This window comes from Artemia franciscana, chromosome 5 (assembly GCF_032884065.1).
Source record: "Artemia franciscana chromosome 5, ASM3288406v1, whole genome shotgun sequence".
NCBI classification, from domain to species: Eukaryota; Metazoa; Arthropoda; class Branchiopoda; order Anostraca; family Artemiidae; genus Artemia; species Artemia franciscana.
In genome coordinates this window covers 10639528-10658953 of record NC_088867.1, presented here as the reverse complement: position 1 = coordinate 10658953, position 19426 = coordinate 10639528, and the positions used below count along the sequence as shown (strand labels likewise).

At 35.3% G+C, this 19426-nt stretch overlaps 2 protein-coding genes across 2 annotated transcripts; one reads left to right on the top strand and one right to left on the bottom strand.

The window, feature by feature from the left end:
• Positions 1 to 2280: 2280 nt before the first annotated feature.
• LOC136026831 (uncharacterized) lies at positions 2281 to 16366 on the bottom strand. The gene is made up of 2 exons (XM_065703534.1): positions 15521 to 16366; positions 2281 to 2337 (listed from the first exon to the last, which is right to left on the bottom strand). Exons 1-2 carry the CDS (start codon positions 16364 to 16366, stop codon positions 2281 to 2283), a joined length of 903 nt encoding a protein of 300 aa, XP_065559606.1.
• A 79-nt stretch (positions 16367 to 16445) lies between these two features.
• Positions 16446 to 17679, top strand: LOC136026830 (uncharacterized). Its single transcript, XM_065703533.1, has 2 exons — positions 16446 to 16536; positions 16658 to 17679. The coding sequence occupies exons 1-2, from the start codon at positions 16446 to 16448 to the stop codon at positions 17677 to 17679; spliced, it is 1113 nt and encodes a 370-aa protein (XP_065559605.1).
• Positions 17680 to 19426: the final 1747 nt, after the last annotated feature.

The following is a 19426-nucleotide window of genomic DNA, read 5'->3' as shown; positions in this document are numbered from 1 at the left end:
TAATTTCAAATCTTTATTACATCATACTTTATCAATTTCAGGTTTTCTCCAAATTTCAAATATCTCACAAAAGTCTTTCCGACACGTTTTTAATTTAGCGAAAACTTGCTTAGCAGAAAAATTTTCAAAATTCGAATTTCAACATTTTCAACAAACAAGGATTTTCCTTCCTAGATTTGTCCTGGCTGTCCTTTGGAAAATCTATCCTCCAAGATTTTCTTACCCAAGGAGCTAAGTATTCTAGAGACACGGGAGATATTTCCTTAAGCCCAATTTATAACAATTTAATATTAAAAAACTCGATGAATATTTTCGCCCAGTCTAATTTAAGACAACCTGTCCGCATATCTAATGAAAACCGAAATTGTAGACAGGTGAAATCTGTTGCAAGGCAAAGGATACTCATGGTACACAAAGTTCTTTTTATGAATCAACAGATCATTAATATTTGAGTTTTTACAGCCAACATCATTGTCAAATTTCACTAATGAGCATTACTTATTTAGTTCCACGGTTCAATATGACAACACTTACGGAAAGGTGATACTGCCCTAAAAATTCAAGATTTTGAAACAGCCAAAAGAAAAATATTAGAAATTGTGGTTTTCTATTATGAATAGACCTATGATGATTCGAAGAGGAGAAAATTATTTGCTTTTTGATCACCTTGGTAAGTCAATAAATTTGACCGTTTCGTAATTCATGGTATCAATAAATTAAAATTATAAGATAACAGACTCACTCCTTATATTCAGATAAAAAGAAAAATGAAGTCTGTAAATCTAAAGAAAAGATTTGATTTAAACTTTCTGCGTCCATGAACCCAATAAAATCTGTCGCACCAAATTTCGCAAAACAAGAGATCTTGTTGTCCAAGCACACACTAAACAAGAAAACCAAGTGATTCCAGACTCTCCATATAAAAGTTTATCATTAAAGAAATATATTACATTAATTTATGTCAGAGAATCTTAGCATCTACTCATAGTTTTCCATTAGCCTGACTCATAATTTCCATTAATTCCAGATACATTAACATTACGAGTCATAGCACTTATGTTACTAGAATGTATGGGGCCTTGAGCAAAACCAATAATAATATTGAACAACTTGTTAAAAAGTCTTCCAATGTTTTCTTATATTTCTTACAGCAAGAAAAGAAATACAATTCGTGGCTGATAGGGAGGTAGACTGGTGGGGTTTGCGGTATGATTGTTACTTGGAAATGATATTTTTGAAAGAGTTTGGTTTGTTCTTTGGCTGTTTTGCCCCTATTTTTCTTTTTTCTTTTTTCTTTTTCTTCTTATTATTTCATTATTATTTTATTATTATTATTATTATTCTATTATTATTATTTTTATTATTCTTCTTATTATTCTTCTTACTATTTTATTATTTTTCTTCTTATTATTACATTAGAATTGAAGCAACTAGCAAGTATCTTCTGCTTCACCCTTTGAAACGCCAGTTGTTATTTTTTTTAAGTGCAACATTTATAAACAGCAAAAATTATTTTTCAGCTTGTGAAAAAAAATCTAATCTGTGTGATATCTGCAATGTTGCAACCATAGACACCCTCGTACACATTCTGGCATCAACATTTATTTTTAAAGTACCAACGATATAAAAAGAAAAAAAATGCCCCCTAGATCCATCTTAGGTCTATTCATATCTGAAAAATATGATTTCCTAAGATTATTTTTTTGGTTGTTTGAAAATTATGAGGGTTTAAAGGCGGTATCACATTTTGTCAGTGTTTCATATTTGATTCTTTGAAATAATAATGTGATAAGCTTGACGACATATATAGCATATATAAAGCATATATAGAATATATGCAATATAGCATATACATAGCATAACGTTAAGATATAAATGGCTGTTTCCTCTTACCAAATCAAAAAAATCAATCATATTACACCTTCACTGTCCGTGGTGCTTCAAGTGAGCAAATTATGCTCTTAACAGCAAGTCTTCTTAGGTGCAATTTCTGGACTTTAGGATTATCTTAGAACTCTGTTCCAAACACACCCACATTTTTTACTCCCGTAGCATCTTTTTCATCTCATGCTCTTAAAGAGCTAACTATAAGATCGACTATGACCCTCCCCTCTCTGCAAATATTTTTTTTGTGTGAAACATCCGGGGTTGTAATTTCACTGATAGCTTTGCTCTGTATGCCTGTTTTTTTCTGTAATCTCACATAGCATCTTTTTCACCATATAATCTTAGAAAATTCAATTGTAAGAGTGGCTACAACTCCCCCTCCTCTCAGCAACTTCATACTTTTCCTAATTCCACCTGTGTAATATCACTTTCACTAGCTTTATGTTTCACCTAAATGAACAATTTTCATTTCTAATGAACAGCAATATACATATTTAATAGATGAAAAATCTTTTTCGTGAAACCTTCGAGGATTGCAATTTTAGGAGAATCCTGTTCTGTACTCATGTTTTCCTTTTTTGCGAAATCTTCAAGAGTTGCAATTTTAGGAGAATCCTGTTCTATACTCATGTTTTCCTTTTTTGCAAAACCTTCGAGAGTTGCAATTTAAGGAGAATCCTTTTCTGTACTGATGTTTTCCTGTTTTGCGAAATTATCTTTTTTTGCAATCATGCTACTATAACTTCATCCCAAGTTATTAATTTTGGTGCTTCGATGCTGCTAAAGTAACAAGGAAAAAAAACGAAGTCTCATTATTTGAATTGTTTAAGTGAGAACTTACGCAGCAATTTATGTTTAAACAATTATGAAAAACAAGATAGTTCAATTTTTAATGGAAAACATTTTTATTTTAGCTACATTTTAGCCCAAAATTGTTCTTTGACAGGAAGGAATAAGAACTCTTTTGAATATCTACGACTTCGGCTTCAGTACTATCACCCTAGCAAAAAAAAAAAAAAAAAAAAAAAAAAAAAAAAAAAAAAAAAAAAAAAAAAAATGCAAAAGTGACAATCCTCTTCAGATGATCATCTAAAACAACACAAAGTTCCCAAAAAGTCAAAGAACCCTAAGAACACAGAACTTGAGTTGCCAGCTCCAGGTCTAATTTTGCCACCGGGATTTAATTTCCCCTCATGAGCGCTTTCCGAAGAAATTTTTTTATATCCCTTTTTATTCATATAATAAAAATTTCACCACTCAATTTGGCTTATTTTTCTGCTCTATTGAATTTTTTCTAGTTCTTCCAACTCTGGGTTATACATCTGAAAATAAGCTTCCTCTATAAGCGTTTTCTTTTCCAAATTGCACTAGCTGTTTTAACTTCACTACTTACTTATTCCTTTATTTTAGTACGTATCTGAATATGAAACCTCAAAATATTTAATAAGCAAAAAAGTAAAATCAATTATCATAAATAAAAAGTAAATGTGTGTTTTTAATGCCCACCAACATACAATTTTTAAAATGTGAACAAAAAGTCATACCTCCTTCATTTTGGAAGTAATTTCACTTAATTCTAGAGCTTTAAAGATACTAAAAAATTTCTCAGTAATTATCATTGTTCTTGTACTTGCCTGAATAACTACTTATCTAATTGTTCTTTTGCTGTGAGAAACAGCTCATAAATCGAGAAATGCTTATTACAAGTGCTTTAATTGCCGTTTTCAGACCAAAAGGGCACAAACTGCTCATTTTTTCTAGTAGTTACCAGTACCGAAGTTCATCGCAGTAAAAAATTAATAACTTAATTTGAGAAGATGTCCTAGTATAGCCTAGCTATTGCGAGTATTTTATAAGAGTACGATTAACTCTTTTTCTTCTGTGTGTGTAGAATTTGACCATCATTTTTTTCATTTTTTAATATACGTAAAAATTCATGTTTATTTAAAGTTTTCATGTTTCTTTTTTATTTTTAATAAAAAAGAGATTAGAGTTTAGAGATTTAGATTTTTATTTAATATATTGACAAAAATCACTCTTAAATTAAATTAAAATAAGTTATATTATTGATCGGTTATTTATATTGATTAATTATTTTAGGTTTAATTATTTAGAAAGATGTTATTTTTTTTTCGATTTGGGTGGTGTGAGTTCATCGCATTAAAAAATTAATAACTTAATTTGAGAAGATGTCCTAGTATAGCTATTGCGAGTATTTTATAAGAGTACGATTAACTCTTTTTCTTCTGTGTGTGTAGAATTTTTTTTTAGCATTTTTTGATGTAGGTGGTGTGAAGACCGGTTGTATTCAATTGGGGATTGATGAGTGGAATCTAAATATATCACAAGATTTTTTTTTTCCAAATAACGGACCATTGAGCCCTTTAAGATATTTTTGCTTATCGTATTATATTGAATCGAAGTATATTGGTAATAAAAGGAACCTGAACTTAAACCCTATAGTTTCTTCTTAAACATGCTTGTTACAAAGCTCTTTTAAATGTGAGGGAGATGATCATTAGCCCTCTGCTTTTCAACTTTTTTCAAAGCTTCTGTAATGTACAGGTGTATACAGAAGAGAGATGTAAAAAAAATGTTGTCCAAAAGATAAAAAAAAATTTTAGTGAGCCTTCAGATATGTATAAAAGGGGGAGGTAGATTTGTACCCAAATCTGTCTTAATTCTAAGGAATATTTTTGAATTAAGCCTGCAACATGGGTACTTCGGTGCGACTTCTTCCTTTTTGTTGTAGAAATATTCTAAGCGTACATAAAAGACCTACACATACAGGGAAAGGAAATACCCTGAATTTTTCTTTGGTGCCTTCTTTGATGATAATAAAAATGGTGAGCATTCATTTTTTTTTTAGTCTCAGAAACTTATCGTTTTTTGAAAAATGCCTGGGAAACTGGCTCCTCCTCCATGAAAATTTTCCTCCATCCACGGAGAATCCCTCATTGGTAAGTTCCTCCTATGTATCTTCTATAAAATCACCCCAGTCAATTCTAAAGACGATCCCGCCTGAAAAATTTTTCTTTTTCACAATTTTATTTTAAGAAGATTTTAATTTCTGATTATTTTCCAAATTATGTCCGAAATTCCCCTCCGTGTAAAATTTTTCCTAGAGAACCACCACCCAAGCTCCAGTGGAAAAGTTGCTCCAGCAGAATGTTCCTCCATGGAAAATTTATCCTTTGGAAAATTAACCCATAGAGATTTTCTGCCGTGGACCCCCCCCCCCCCCCATTGAAAATTTCTCTAGACAATTCTCAAGATAAGCTCTAGAAAAGATCCAATCCGGCATAAATTTGCCCCGGATATAATTCCTTTGAACATCTCCACATGTAAAATTAAGTAGACAAGGGGAAATTACTTTATCCTATATACCCTGCCTTTTCGCTGTTGAGTTGTCCTCTTTTATTTACCTTTGTATTTAAGAAAATGTTTTTTTCGAGGAATATGCCGTGGACCCCCCCCCCCCCCAATGGAAAATTTCTCTAGACAATTCTCAAGACAAGCTGTAGAAAAGATCCAATCCGGCATAAATTTGCCCCGGATGTAATTCCTTTGAACATCTCCACATGTAAAATTGAGTAGACAAGGGGAAAGTACTTTATCCTATATACCCTGCCTTTTCGCTGTTGAGTTGTCCTCTTTTATTTACCTTTGTATTTAAGAAAATGTTTTTTTTCGAGGGATATGCCGTGGAACCCCCCCCCCCCCCCCATGGAAATTTCTCTAGACAATTCTCAAGATAAGCTCTAGAAAAGATCCAATCCGGCATAAATTTGCCCCGGATATAATTCCTTTTAACATCTCCACATGTAAAATTGAGTAGACAAGGAGAAAGTACTTTATCCTGTATACCCTGCCTTTTCGCCGTTGAGTTGTCCTCTTTTGTTTACCTTTGTATTTAAGAAAATGTTTTTTTTCGAGGGATATGGTTAAAAGGTGCGGGCTTTTCCTCAAGGGTGATTTTATCCCACAAGTAGGTCTTATAAAACAGGGAGGGCATTCAGTAAAATGGATGTTGGAAATCCAATTGCCCTTTCTAAGTAGGAAAGAAGATGTCAAGAGAAAACGTAAAATGGAATTGTCTGCCACTTTGTGGCTTAAAACAAAAAGTTTTTCCTGAAGAAGGCGAAGATGCTACCGAACAAAAATTCTGAAGAAGCCAGTCGACTTTAAATTAAAAAGCTTCCGAGCGTCCTAGTTTCCAAGGCCATAATATAATGTCGTACTCATGTACTCATGCTCTGTAATCATGTTTTTTTTCTGTAATCTCACATAACGTCCTTTTAACCATATAATATTAGAGAGCTCACTTGAAAGAGCAGCTACAGCCCCCTCTTCACTCAGCAACTTTAGACTTTTTAATCCCTACTGTTTAATATCACTTTTACTAACTTTATCTTTCACCTACAGGAACAACTTCCATTTCTAATGAATAACTTTATGCATTTTTAATAGACGAAAAATTCGACCTTCGAGAGTTGCAATTTTAGGAGAATCCTGTTCTATACTCATATTTTCCTTTAAATAGCGTAGAAGTATGGGTAGTCTAATCTCAAAAAAAAAAAAAAAATAGCGATTATGCTACTATAACTACATCCAAAGTTATTACTTTTGGTACTTCGGTGCTGCTAAAGTAACAAGGAAAGGAAAAATGAAGTCTAGTTGTTTGAATTAAATTAAGTGAAAACTTAAACAGCAATTTATAATTAAAAAATTATTAAAAACCAGATAGTTTAATTTTTAATGTAAAACATTTTTATTATAGTTTAGCTAAAAATTGCTGTTTGACAGGAAGTAATGCCAGATATCGGCACTTTCCTCTGATTACAGAAGAGCGCCATGTCTTTAAACTATACTAGAACAGGACCTCTTTTGAACATTTACGGCTTCGGCCTCTGTACTATCACTAACGGTAACTATTGGTACTGCTTCGAAAACTAGGAAGCTTCCGAGCTTCATAGTTTCCAAGGCCATAATATAACGTCACGTAGTGGTGCATTCGCCACTACACGACACCAAGTAAATTGCCACTACAAGTCTATGCCAAGTAAATTGTTCATATAGGCAATTTTTTTGCTTAATTTGCCTCTATAGACTCACTTGACGCTCCATAAAATTAAACAAAAAAAAAACAAGTTTTTTCCGACTGAAAATTAACAAAATTTGATAATTATATGAGTGGGCTGCAGCCTTCTCCATACATCACTTTCAACAATCAGGTTTTGCTGTAACTTTAAATAAAAGTTAAAGACTCGTGTGTTTCAGGATTCATTCTTAAAGAACTGGGGAAAAAGTCGAATTTTGGCTCAGAGAGCTCCTTACTTTCAATTGGAAAAGTTTTTTTTAATTTCTGATCGTCTTTAAATAATGCTGGGAAATATGGCTCCTCCCTCATCGAAAAATCCTTCTCCCCACAGAAAATCCCTGCATGGAAAGTTATTCCGACGTAAAATCCCCACCCCGCCAGAAAATTCTTCCCAGAGAATTTGGTCCTAGCTAAGAAATTCCCACTGAAAAATTTCTTGCGGACGGTTCCAAGTGAAAAATTTTTCTAATCGCACTTTCAATTGGCAAAGACTCAGTACAAAAGATTTTTTTAGTCATCCCGGAATTTCCCTCCTCCGTGCAAATTTTTCTTGCAAATACGCCGCCCCTAGTAGAAAGTTGTTGCCGTAGGAAATTCCCCCTCTGGATAATTTATCCTGTGGAAAACTCCCCCACGGTAAAATCCTTCCGTGAAAATCCCCTTTTTAACGGATAGATACTCTAGGCAACTCCAACCCGGAAAAAAGTCCAATTGTGTGATTAAAAAAAAAAAAAGTTGTTTTAACTTAAAGCAAAGAGCAATATTAAAACTCAAAACGAACATAAATTATTACGTATGCGAGGGGGCTTGCCCACTCCTCGATACCTAGCTCTTTACCCAACAATTTTAGGCATTTGTAAAAAGTTTCTTACTGTTCTCAAATCAAACGAACCCTGTATTCCAGGAGTTGTTTTTAAAGGTTTTGGGACAAAATTTAAACTTTAGCGTAAAGAGTTAGGGGTTGAGGAGGGAGCAATCCTCCTGTTTACTTAATAATTACTGTTTGTTTTAAATTTTAATATTTCTCCTTACTTTCAGTTGAAAAAATTTGTTTGTTTTTATTTAATTTCTGGTCTTTTTTTTAAATAAAGCCAGGAAACCTGGCTCCCCCTTCGTGGAAAAATCCCCCTCCCTGCGGAAATATCCTCTGGACAATTCAATCCTGGTGAAAATTTACCCCGGAAAATTACCCGTAACACTTCCACTTGTGAAATTGAGCCAGTAAAGAGAAAGAAGACAAAGAAAAAAGTTTTCTTATAGGAATTCAGACAAATCAGTAAACAATTTCTCCTGAATTTACCCAGTATACAAGTTTATCCCCTAGAAAATTCACTGTCCATGCAAAATTCTCCCCGTGCAAAGCTCCCCAGCAAAAAATTGTCTTCCCCTCCCCAACCGGAAAATGTGGGTATAGTTCTCAATAAAAAATGCTATACGTAAATAATGGGCAAATTTTATAAGTTAAAGACCTTTCCCCAGGGACTCTTGAGGGGCCATGTTACCGCCAAAGGCATAGTTATTAGGCTTTTCAACTATACTGAAAAAATAGCTATCTCAGAATTTTTTATCTGACAAGTTAGGAAAAAAGTGGCATGGGAGGGGGCCTAGTTGCCCTTCAATGTTTGGTCACAAAAAGGCCACTAGAACTTTTTATTTCCGTTAGAATGGGCCCTTTCCCAATTTTCTAGGCCCACTGGGTAAATATAGTCACCTATGGAGAAAACAAACAAACAAAATAATAAACCCGTATCCGTAATCTCTCTTCTGGCGAAAAGTACAAAATTCCACATTTTTAAAGATAGGAGCTTAAAACCTCTACAGTAGGGTTCTCTGATATGCTGAACCTAATGGTGTCTCCCCATTTTGCGAAAATCAGGGATATTTTCTCGGGATAATATCCTTTGATGGGAAAGACTAAACTTAATAGAACTTATATATTTAAATGAGCATAGAAATCCAATTCTTTTGATGTATCTATTGGTATCAAAATTCCGTTTTGTTGAGTTTCGGTTACTATTGAGCCGAGTTGCTCCTTAGTTACAGTTCTGTAAAATGAAGGCTGCTTCCTCATCAACGCCCCGCTCTTTACGCTAAAGTTTTTACTGTTTTAAAAAGCAGAGTTGAGAGAAAGAGTCAAGGTTTAGCGTAAAGAGCGGGGCGTTGATGAGGAAGCAGCCCCTTTCATATACGAAGTAATTTCTGTTAATTTTAAGTTTTAATGTCGCTTCTTACTTTCAGCTAAAAAAACTTGTTTTTTTATTTAATAACCAGTAAGAAACAACACCAAATGGTCCATAAAAAAAAACACATAATTTAGTACGATACTTTTTTCGTACCTACATCAATTTGCAGTAATTTCGGAACAACTTAATTGAATTTTCTTTTTGCAATCAGTGAAGGGAAAGTCTGGAAAGATTTCAGTGTTTTAATAATATTAATTCCCAGCAACCGAACAGAAGAAAGTGTCAGAATTGGAAAAACATACACAGCCTAAGGGAGTCATAGTACTAAAATTAAATGACAGATATTCACATTTAAGAAGGACTATAAGAGGTCCAATCATGTGATGTCTTATGCCACCATTTAAACGTATAGAGGGCCTTTCTTTCAAAAGAGTCCAGCTGATAAAAAGGGTATTTTCCGCACAAACGAGATAAGATGTATTTACTGTGTTAAAAATACAAGTAGATTGGTTGGAGAGATAGACTTGATGATAAAAGGGGGAAGATAACTTGAGAATGGTTGAAGATTCCAAAGACCATGGAGAGGTTCAAGGTATTACTTGAATCCCTTTTTATTAGCTTTAATATGGAGATTAGTCGAAATTCGATTAGGCTGTTGGTTAGCCACCTTAGCTCAGCCCCCAATCTAGTTTTCATCAAAGTGAGTGTAAAAAGACTAAAGTAAAACGACTAAAACAAAAATGATCTCTATCAACAAACACTATTCATAAAAAGAAATTGTTATAAAAAGACTGAATAGCTATATTTCATCCCTAGAGAAATGCCTTTTTAATCTATTTATAAATAAACCACTATGTTCAGTCCTCCAAATGCTATTGACAATAATGCTCCAATTTCCGCAGTGCAAAATAATTAGTAAAGACAGCGCGTGTGGTGTTTCGATACTCGCTTGAGAGATTATATGTTTGTGAAGGGTACTATTAAAACGAAGGAACTGACTGAAAGCTGAAGGACACACTTTATTACAACATTGATATGCAAAAATTAGAGCTTGGTTATCAAAAATTTGTCCTACTTTAAGCACTCTCAAAAACGCTTGAAATAAGATGCTGTGTCATTAGCTCCTTCGACATAATTTACCAGCAATAGAACCGCTTTATTCTATAGAACTTGTCCTCTAAGATTTGAATAAAAGTTACACGATCGCAAAACAAAGCCATAAGAAAGACAAGGGCTCACAATGGTATGGCTGACATGTAAGGGCTTACAATGGCGCTTATAGAAAATCAGAAATCAGTATTATAGAAAATTATAGAAAATCAGTAAGAAATGTGTCCTATCAGAAAGAAAACCAGGAAACAGAACACCTGCAATTACCAACTAGCTATATATTTTGCCCTAGAAACGACTTTCGGAGAAGCACCATAAAACTTTACGTAAAAGGTGGAACATGAGGGGGGGAGGAGGCCACTCACAAATATGATAATTTTTGTTTGTGTACAATTTTAATGTCGCTATTCAATTTTATTTGGCCAAAAACGACAATTAGATTTCTGGTGATATTAACCGTTCGTCAATTTACGACCCGTTTCTCACAGCTAAAGAACAATTAAGTAAGTAATTATTCAGGTAATCACAAAAACAATGGCAATTATAGAGAAAAAACTCTAGCATCTTCGAACATTTATAATAAACTAGAATTACTTATATATGGAAGGATGTATGACATTTTTATTACTTTTTCATAGCTGTATTTATCCTAGGATGGGCTTCAAATTGATTTATGGGCAAGCGGTTTTACTATTTTTCTTATTAAATTATTGAAACACTTAATCAACACTACACGTTATACCAGTATAAATGAAGGCTTAGATCAGAGGCAACGTTATAGCGTTGCCTATAGTAAATCCCATAAGGATTCGATATTTTTTTTTCTTAAAGGCACGTTTTTTTCATGTGGAAAACGTGATCGTCTAAACGTCGGACGGGGTTCATTCGGTTGGTAATCGGAAGTTCAAATGTGCTTTTTAATAGTGAAAAATTAGCGGAGAACAACTATACACATTTTAAGATAGCAATTTTGTTCAAAATAGCTCAAAGATCAAATAAAAAATCCCCCAGAATTTTTTATATCCCCCAGAGCCCGAGGGTACATGTTGAAAGTTATGCCCCCGGCGCATATAAGGGTCTTATGGAAGGGGCGGTCGTATAAATTTCGGAGAGGGCTCATTTGATTGGAAATTAAAATCATTTGATTGAAATTAAATAAATATGGAAGGAAATCAAGTTCTCTTTTTAAATGTCGAAAATGATTGGAGGGCAATTAGACCCCTGGACCCTCTTTTCCCCAAATGCATCCAATCAAAGTTTTGAGAGAGCCATTTTGTTCAAAATATCTCAAACATCAGATAAAACATTTGCACGGTCAACACAACCCATGCATCCAGGGGCACGGGTTGGAAGTTATGCCCCAGAGGTATATAAGGATTCTACGGAGGGGTTGTTCCCATAAACTTTAAAGGGGACTCATTTGATTGCAAATTGAAAGTTCTAGTTCTCTTTTGAAGAGTCAAAAGTGATCTGATGGCAACTAAACCCCCCCCCCCACACACGCCCTTTTTCCCAAATAGTATTGGATCAAAATTTGAGGTACTCAACTTGTTTAAAAAGGCTGAAAGATTAGATAATAAGAACTCCGGGGTCGACAAAAACCCCTAGAGCCCAGGGTTACGTGTTGAAAGTTATGCCCGGGGGCATATAAGGGTTTTATAGACTCCTCTATAGACTCGTATAAACTCCTGAGGGGAGTCATTTAAGTAGAAATTGAAAGTTCTAGTTCCCTTTCTAAGAGTCAAAGTGATCTGAGGGCAACCGCACCCCCCCCCTTCACGATCTCTTTTCCCTTAATACTTCCGATTCAATTTTAAGATGGTTGGTCTGTTCAAAATAGTCCAAATATCATATGAATAAAACGCCAGGGCTGACACAACTCCCCAGAGCCTGGGGACAAGTGGTACATGTAATGCCCTGGGGCATAAAAAGGTTTCTATGGAAAGAGTGGTCGTATAAACTTTGGAGGGGGTTTGTATGATTGAAAATTGGATTTTCTAGTTCTATTTCTGAGTCAAGAGTGATCGGAGTGCAGCTAGCCCCCTCCCCTCCCCCTACGCTGGTTTCTCTAAATGCATCTGATCCAAATTTTAAGATAGGTTTTTGATCAAAATAGTTAAGGTGTCATGAAACAACGTCTCTGGAGTTGACACAGCCCCCCAGAGCGTAGGGATATCAGAGGCAAGGGTGGTAAGTTATGGCTCGGTGGCATATATGATTTTTACTGAAGGGGTGGTCGTATAAACTTTGAAGAAGGCTCATTTGATGGGAAACTGAGAGTTCTAGTTTATATTTTAAGAGTAAAAAGTAATCATAGGGCAATATTCACCCGATGTCTTCTTTTACCCAAATGCATCTGATCGAAAATTTTACATAGCCATTTTCTTCAAGATTGCCCAAAGATCATACAACAATGCCTCCAGGTTTGACGTGACCCTGCAGAGCCCGGGGGTATCGATTGTTAGTTTTAATCTGGGGGCATATAGGGTTTTTATGGAAAGGTGCTCGTAAAATCTATGAAGGATACCCATTTCATTGGAAACTGAAAATTCTAGTTCCCTATTTTAAGAGTCAAAAGTAATCAGACGATAACATCCCCCCCCTTTAATGCCCTCTTATCCCCAAGTGCATCCGATCGAAATTTTGAGATAGTCCTTTTGTTCAAAATAGTCGAAAAATTATATAAACATGCGTAAGGTTCTTTTAATAGAAAAGCCGGTTGTACAAACTTTAGAGGAGGCTCGTTTAATTGGAAATTGAAACTTCTAGTTCCCTTTTCAAGAGTCAAAATTGATAGGAAGGCAACTAGATCCCCCCACCCCAAATGTATCCAATCGAACTCCTAAGGTAGCCATTTTGCTCAAAATGTTCCAAAGGCCATTTAACAATGTCTTCGAGGTTGACACGAAACCCCAGAGCCCATGGGTAAGGATAAGAAGTTATGCCTCAGGAGTATATCAGGATTTTATAGAAATTGTTGATCGTATATAGTTTGGAGGAGACTTATTTGATTTGGGGCTGACAGTTCTAATTCCTTTTTCAGAGTTAAAAGTTAGTAGAGGGCAAGTAGCACCCTCTACTAAGCACAACCCTAGCACAACCACATAGGATGTTTGGCCTCCAGCCCCCCGTTGCACTTTCTGGCTGAAGGGCCATGAGACAGAGTTCAGCACCGCCGGTTTGGACTTTGTGTCTAGTGCCGTCTTACTTACTTTTACTTTTTTTAGCACCCCCTCGCTATCTTTTCCCCAAACAAATCACTTCAAAATTTTAAAATAAGGATTTTGTTTAAACTTTTCCAAAGATCGCATAACAACACCCCCGGGGTTGATAAAGCACCACAGAGCTAGGGGGTTTGGGCTGTAAATTATAACCCAGAGGCATGTAAGATTTCAATGGAAGCAGTGGTCGTATAAACTTTGGGGGATTCTCATTTGATTGGAAACTGAAAGTAGTGGTTCCCTATTTTAAGAGCCAAAAGTGATTGGTGGGCAATAAGTCCTCCCCAACGCCCTCTTTTCCCCCTACGCATCCAATCGAAATTTAATCTTAAAACGAGTAAAACTTAAATTGAATATCTTAAGAAAACTTAAAAACCAATCTTAAAAAGAAAAAGGGTCTTTAAAATTAAAGAATAAATGAAACCCAAAACGAACAGAAATTAGATGAACAATTATAGCAAACGAACATAAAACATATACTAATACAAATGATAAATAAAAAAAACGAGACTTGAATTGAATATGCAATAAAGCTTAAAACGAACAAAAATCTCTACATTAAAGACCTTCCCTAACAGTAAAAGTCTAAAACTTACTGCATTATTGTCGCTTTACTGAAACAAATTTTATTTTTGACAACAGGTTAAGCTATTTTTCTGTTATTATTTCAAGAATAAGCAAGCCTATTTTCATAAAACGAAAATAAATATCATTTTTCTCTCTTTAAGTTCTTTGTATTCTGAACACATATTAGATAGAAAAAAACGCCTGGCATTTCAAAAATAAACTAACTTTGACAACAGATTTAGGCGTTTGTGTGTTATTAATCATAAAATAAGCAAGTATTTGCACATGCGAGCAGAAGATTGAACATCTACAAGGAATCGTCTCCTTGAATGGGCTGAATTGCTCCAGATATGTTATTTATGTTTGTAGAGGTAATTAAATTAAAAATATTTGAAGGTACTTACGTAATAGTATAGACAACCACTTTTTAAAGAAACCATTATAGGGTACACAATCACTTTCAGAAAGAAAATTGGTTTGATATTTAAAAATAAAATGCAAGATCTAGGTGAATAAAAGTTTCAAAGAGTCTTATCATTTTTTTTAAGCTACTTTCTAAAAAGGTCTGGCCCCTTTTGGCCCTAGAGTGTAAAAAAGTTAGACAATTTTTGTTTTTTCTATTATTTTGTTTTTAGCTGAATTTTCAGTAACAATTGGTTTATAATGCAAAAAATAAAACAAAACAAAAACAATATATATAAATACATATACTGCTTCTACTACTAACAACTCACCACAGCACCAAGCCGTCTGAGGCCAACACAGCTACGCACACTATTCCTCCACCCCAATCTATTCAAAACCTCCGTCTTTACATCCTCCCAGGAAGTTTGAGTTTCCTTTATATATTTCTTTATGACATCCTCTTACCCCAACCGAAGATACCTGCTTTCCGTTTAGTCCTAGACGATTGGCCGAAAAGGACAATCTTCGGCAATCTGTCATCTTTCATCCATAATGATGATAGAAGGTAATAAGCTTACCTAAGCTATAAATGTCAGGTGACTGATTTTTCTTCTAACGATAATTTCGACAGGACCTGTGCCTGTCATCATCAGGTTAATTCAAATTTCTTGCCGGAAAGTAAAATCACTAAATAAATAAAACTAAAAACACTGAACAACACTAATTATGAGCCGAACCTGGAGTTATTGTTGTGCCATGGCCCGAATTTTGGTAGAGGCGTTGATGGCTGCTGTCCTGGTGGATCTTAAAGAGGTTGGGCCTTTAGGAAAGGGGTGGAGTCTTTTGTGAGTTTTCAATTTATGGGTGATTGGTTCCCAAATTTCGCTAATATGAAACTCACCATTGTCTTTATTGATGGCTGGTTTATTTTTAGCAATTTCCAAAGCTTCTCTGATTTTCTGCTTTAAGAGTTGTGGGACAATAGCAATAAGTTGGGCTTGGTCAAACTTAATGGAGTGGGAAGGGTTTTCAAAGATATGATGGGCCAATGCAGAGAAATTATCTTCCTCCTTTAGCTTTGTCTTTTTAAGGCAGGCATCAATGGAATCAGCATGTTCTTTTAATCGGTGATGTAGAGGTCTCATGGTACGACCTATATAGGTATCACCACAACTGCAAGGAATCTCATATACCCCTGGTGGATCTGAAGTAATCTTATCCTTGCCTTTGTTCAAGAAGGAGGAAATAGTCCTTCCAGAGGGAAAAAACACCTTAAAGCCAAGTTTAGTGAGTTTGGAACTTAAAATGTCAGTAATGCCCTTGATATGAGGTAATGACAAAAAGGGTTTATCATCTTCAATCTTAGGAGCGAAATTCTTGGTAATTCCACTCATCTTTCCCCTGAAAATAACCTTGTCAATGACTTTTCGTGGGTATCCGTTACCTATCAGAACATCTCTTATATAATCAAGTTCAGCCTTCAGCTCAAAATCAGAGGAGCACACCAGAAATGCTCTATCAACCAACGAATAGACTACAGAATTTTTAACTATAGGGTGGTTATAGGAGTCATATCTCAGATATCTATCACTATGAGTTGGCTTTCTATACACACTCAAGTCCAACCTAGTTTCTCGTTTTGTAATGAGGACATCTAAGAAGGGTAAATTGCAGTTATTTTCAAGTTCAATGGTGAACTTAATATCTGGGTCCTGCTTGTTAAAAATATTGAGAAAGGATATTAATTTGTCTTGTGCCCCATTCCAAATTATTAAGCAATCGTCAACATATCTCATGTAGAGTTGGAGATACTTGAAGTCCTGTTTGAAGATATTAGTTTCAATATGTTGTAGAAACACCTCGCTAAGAACTGGTGCCAAGGCTGATCCCATTGGTATGCCCCAAATCTGTTTATAAGTTTGATGCCTGAAAGTAAAGTAAGCATTGCTGAGACATAAAGACGTGAGAGTAATGATTTCTGTGGAGTCCAAGCAAGTCAGTTCTCTCCAGGAACCATCCTTTTCTAAAGCTGATTGTAAAGCTGGTATAAGACGCGGCAAGGGTATGCTGGTAAATAAAGATACAACATCAAAACTGCACATTGTGGTATTCTCCCCAATGTTGATGCTATTTAGCTTATCAACTACTTCTTTAGTATTTCTTATTGTGTGCTTGCTGCTGAGGGTTCCTTAATGAGACTGAGTATGTCAGCAAATCATTAAACCTCTTGAGTGACAATAAAGTGTATGAAAAAGTTGACGTTAATGCTGTAAAGGTTGCTTATGATAATGTCAAAAAAGCTCTGGATAATCTCAGCCTTACCAATAGGATTAATGATAAACTTTACCAAACACTCCTTCCTGTCAGACCAGTCATTCCTAGATTTTATGGTGTACCGAAAATTCACAAACCAGATATACCCCTTAGACCTATTATCTCAACAGTAGGTTCAGCCACACAGAAGTTGGAAAGATATTTGGCTGGTATTTTAAGATCCATAACCCTCAGCAGCAAGCACACAATAAGAAATACTAAAGAAGTAGTTGATAAGCTAAATAGCATCAACATTGGGGAGAATACCACAATGTGCAGTTTTGATGTTGTATCTTTATTTACCAGCATACCCTTGCCGCGTCTTATACCAGCTTTACAATCAGCTTTAGAAAAGGATGGTTCCTGGAGAGAACTGACTTGCTTGGACTCCACAGAAATCATTACTCTCACGTCTTTATGTCTCAGCAATGCTTACTTTACTTTCAGGCATCAAACTTATAAACAGATTTGGGGCATACCAATGGGATCAGCCTTGGCACCAGTTCTTAGCGAGGTGTTTCTACAACATATTGAAACTAATATCTTCAAACAGGACTTCAAGTATCTCCAACTCTACATGAGATATGTTGACGATTGCTTAATAATTTGGAATGGGGCACAAGACAAATTAATATCCTTTCTCAATATTTTTAACAAGCAGGACCCAGATATTAAGTTCACCATTGAACTTGAAAATAACTGCAATTTACCCTTCTTAGATGTCCTCATTACAAAACGAGAAACTAGGTTGGACTTGAGTGTGTATAGAAAGCCAACTCATAGTGATAGATATCTGAGATATGACTCCTATAACCACCCTATAGTTAAAAATTCTGTAGTCTATTCGTTGGTTGATAGAGCATTCTGGTGTGCTCCTCTTATTTTGAGCTGAAGGCTGAACTTGATTATATAAGAGATGTTCTGATAGGTAACGGATACCCACGAAAAGTCATTGACAAGGTTATTTTCAGGAGAAAGATGAGTGGAATTACCAAGAATTTCGCTCCTAAGATTGAAGATGATAAACCCTTTTTGTCATTACCTTATATCAAGGGCATTACTGACATTTTAAGTTCCAAACTCACTAAACTTGGCTTTAAGGTGTTTTTTCCCTCTGGAAGGACTATTTCCTCCTTCTTGAACAAAGGCAAGGATAAGATTACTTCAGATCCACCAGGGGTATATGAGATTCCTTGCAGTTGTGGTGATACCTATATAGGTCGTACCATGAGACCTCTACATCACCGATTAAAAGAACATGCTGATTCCATTGATGCCTGCCTTAAAAAGACAAAGCTAAAGGAGGAAGATAATTTCTCTGCATTGGCCCATCATATCTTTGAAAACCCTTCCCACTCCATTAAGTTTGACCAAGCCCAACTTATTGCTATTGTCCCACAACTCTTAAAGCAGAAAATCAGAGAAGCTTTGGAAATTGCTAAAAATAAACCAGCCATCAATAAAGACAATGGTGAGTTTCATATTAGCGAAATTTGGGAACCAATCACCCATAAATTGAAAACTCACAAAAGACTCCACCCCTTTCCTAAAGGCCCAACCTCTTTAAGATCCACCAGGACAGCAGCCATCAACGCCTCTACCAAAATTCGGGCCATGGCACAACAATAACTCCAGGTTCGGCTCATAATTAGTGTTTTTCAGTGTTTTTAGTTTTATTTATTTAGTGATTTTACTTTCCGGCAAGAAATTTGAATTAACCTGATGATGACAGGCACAGGTCCTATCGAAATTATCGTTAGAAGAAAAATCAGTCACCTGACATCCATAGCTTAGGTAAGCTTATTACCTTCTATCATCATTATGTATGAAAGTAAGGTTGGCCTCAGAGAATATTTCATCTTTCATCCGCAGGACGTGCCCAAGTCCTCTCAACCTTTCTCTCATTATAGCCCTAGAAAATGGGATTGAGCCGCACTTTTCGTACAACCTACTATTTGAAATAGAGTCAGACAGCCTGGTACCCTGAACAATCCGTAGGTAATTGCTCCGGAAAACATCTAGCAAAGGTTCATCCGCTTTTCGGAGTGCCCATGCTTTAGAGCCATATTTGACTTCTGTCATCACTGTAGTATCCATAACTCTAATCTTAGTTGGCAGACTTATCATCCTATTCTTCCAAACTTCTTCCAAACTAACTGTGAAAAAACACCTTGAGTTCTGGCTATTCTAATTTTAAAAGCTGTCTTTACTAATAATTAAATTAAAAAAAAAAACAAGTTTTTTTAGCGGAAAATAAGGAGCGACATTCAAACTAAAAACGAACAGAAATTACTTTGTATATGAAAGGGGATGCTTCCTCATCAACGCTCACTCTTTAAGCTAAAGTTTGACTCTTTCTCTTAACTCTACTTTTTAAAACAGTAAAAAACTTTAGCGTAAAGAGCGGGGGGTTGATGAGGAAGTCCCTTTCATATACGAAGTAATTTCTATTCGTTTTAAGTTTTAATGTCGCTCCTTATTTTCCGTTAAAAAAACTTGTTCTTTTTTTATTTAATTTCTGAACGTTTTTTAATCAATGCATGTTTTGATTTTGGCTCTCCGCAGATGAATAGATAAAACAAAATTTGCATATTTATTTTTTTGCTAAAAGGCTTTCTCATAGTTTTGATCGAATGATT

Bases quoted from the DNA above. Each gene is read 5' to 3' on its own strand.
- LOC136026830 (XM_065703533.1), top strand. From the start codon at position 16,446: ATGATTTCTGTGGAGTCCAAGCAAGTCAGTTCTCTCCAGGAACCATCC. The intron at 16,537-16,657 runs GTATGCTGGTAA...CTTGCTGCTGAG, and splicing joins TGGTATAAGACGCGGCAAGG to GGTTCCTTAATGAGACTGAG.
- LOC136026831 (XM_065703534.1), bottom strand. From the start codon at position 16,366: ATGGGATCAGCCTTGGCACCAGTTCTTAGCGAGGTGTTTCTACAACAT. The intron at 2,338-15,520 runs GCCCATCATATC...TTGTTCATTTAG, and splicing joins AAGATAATTTCTCTGCATTG to GTGAAACATAAAGCTAGTGA.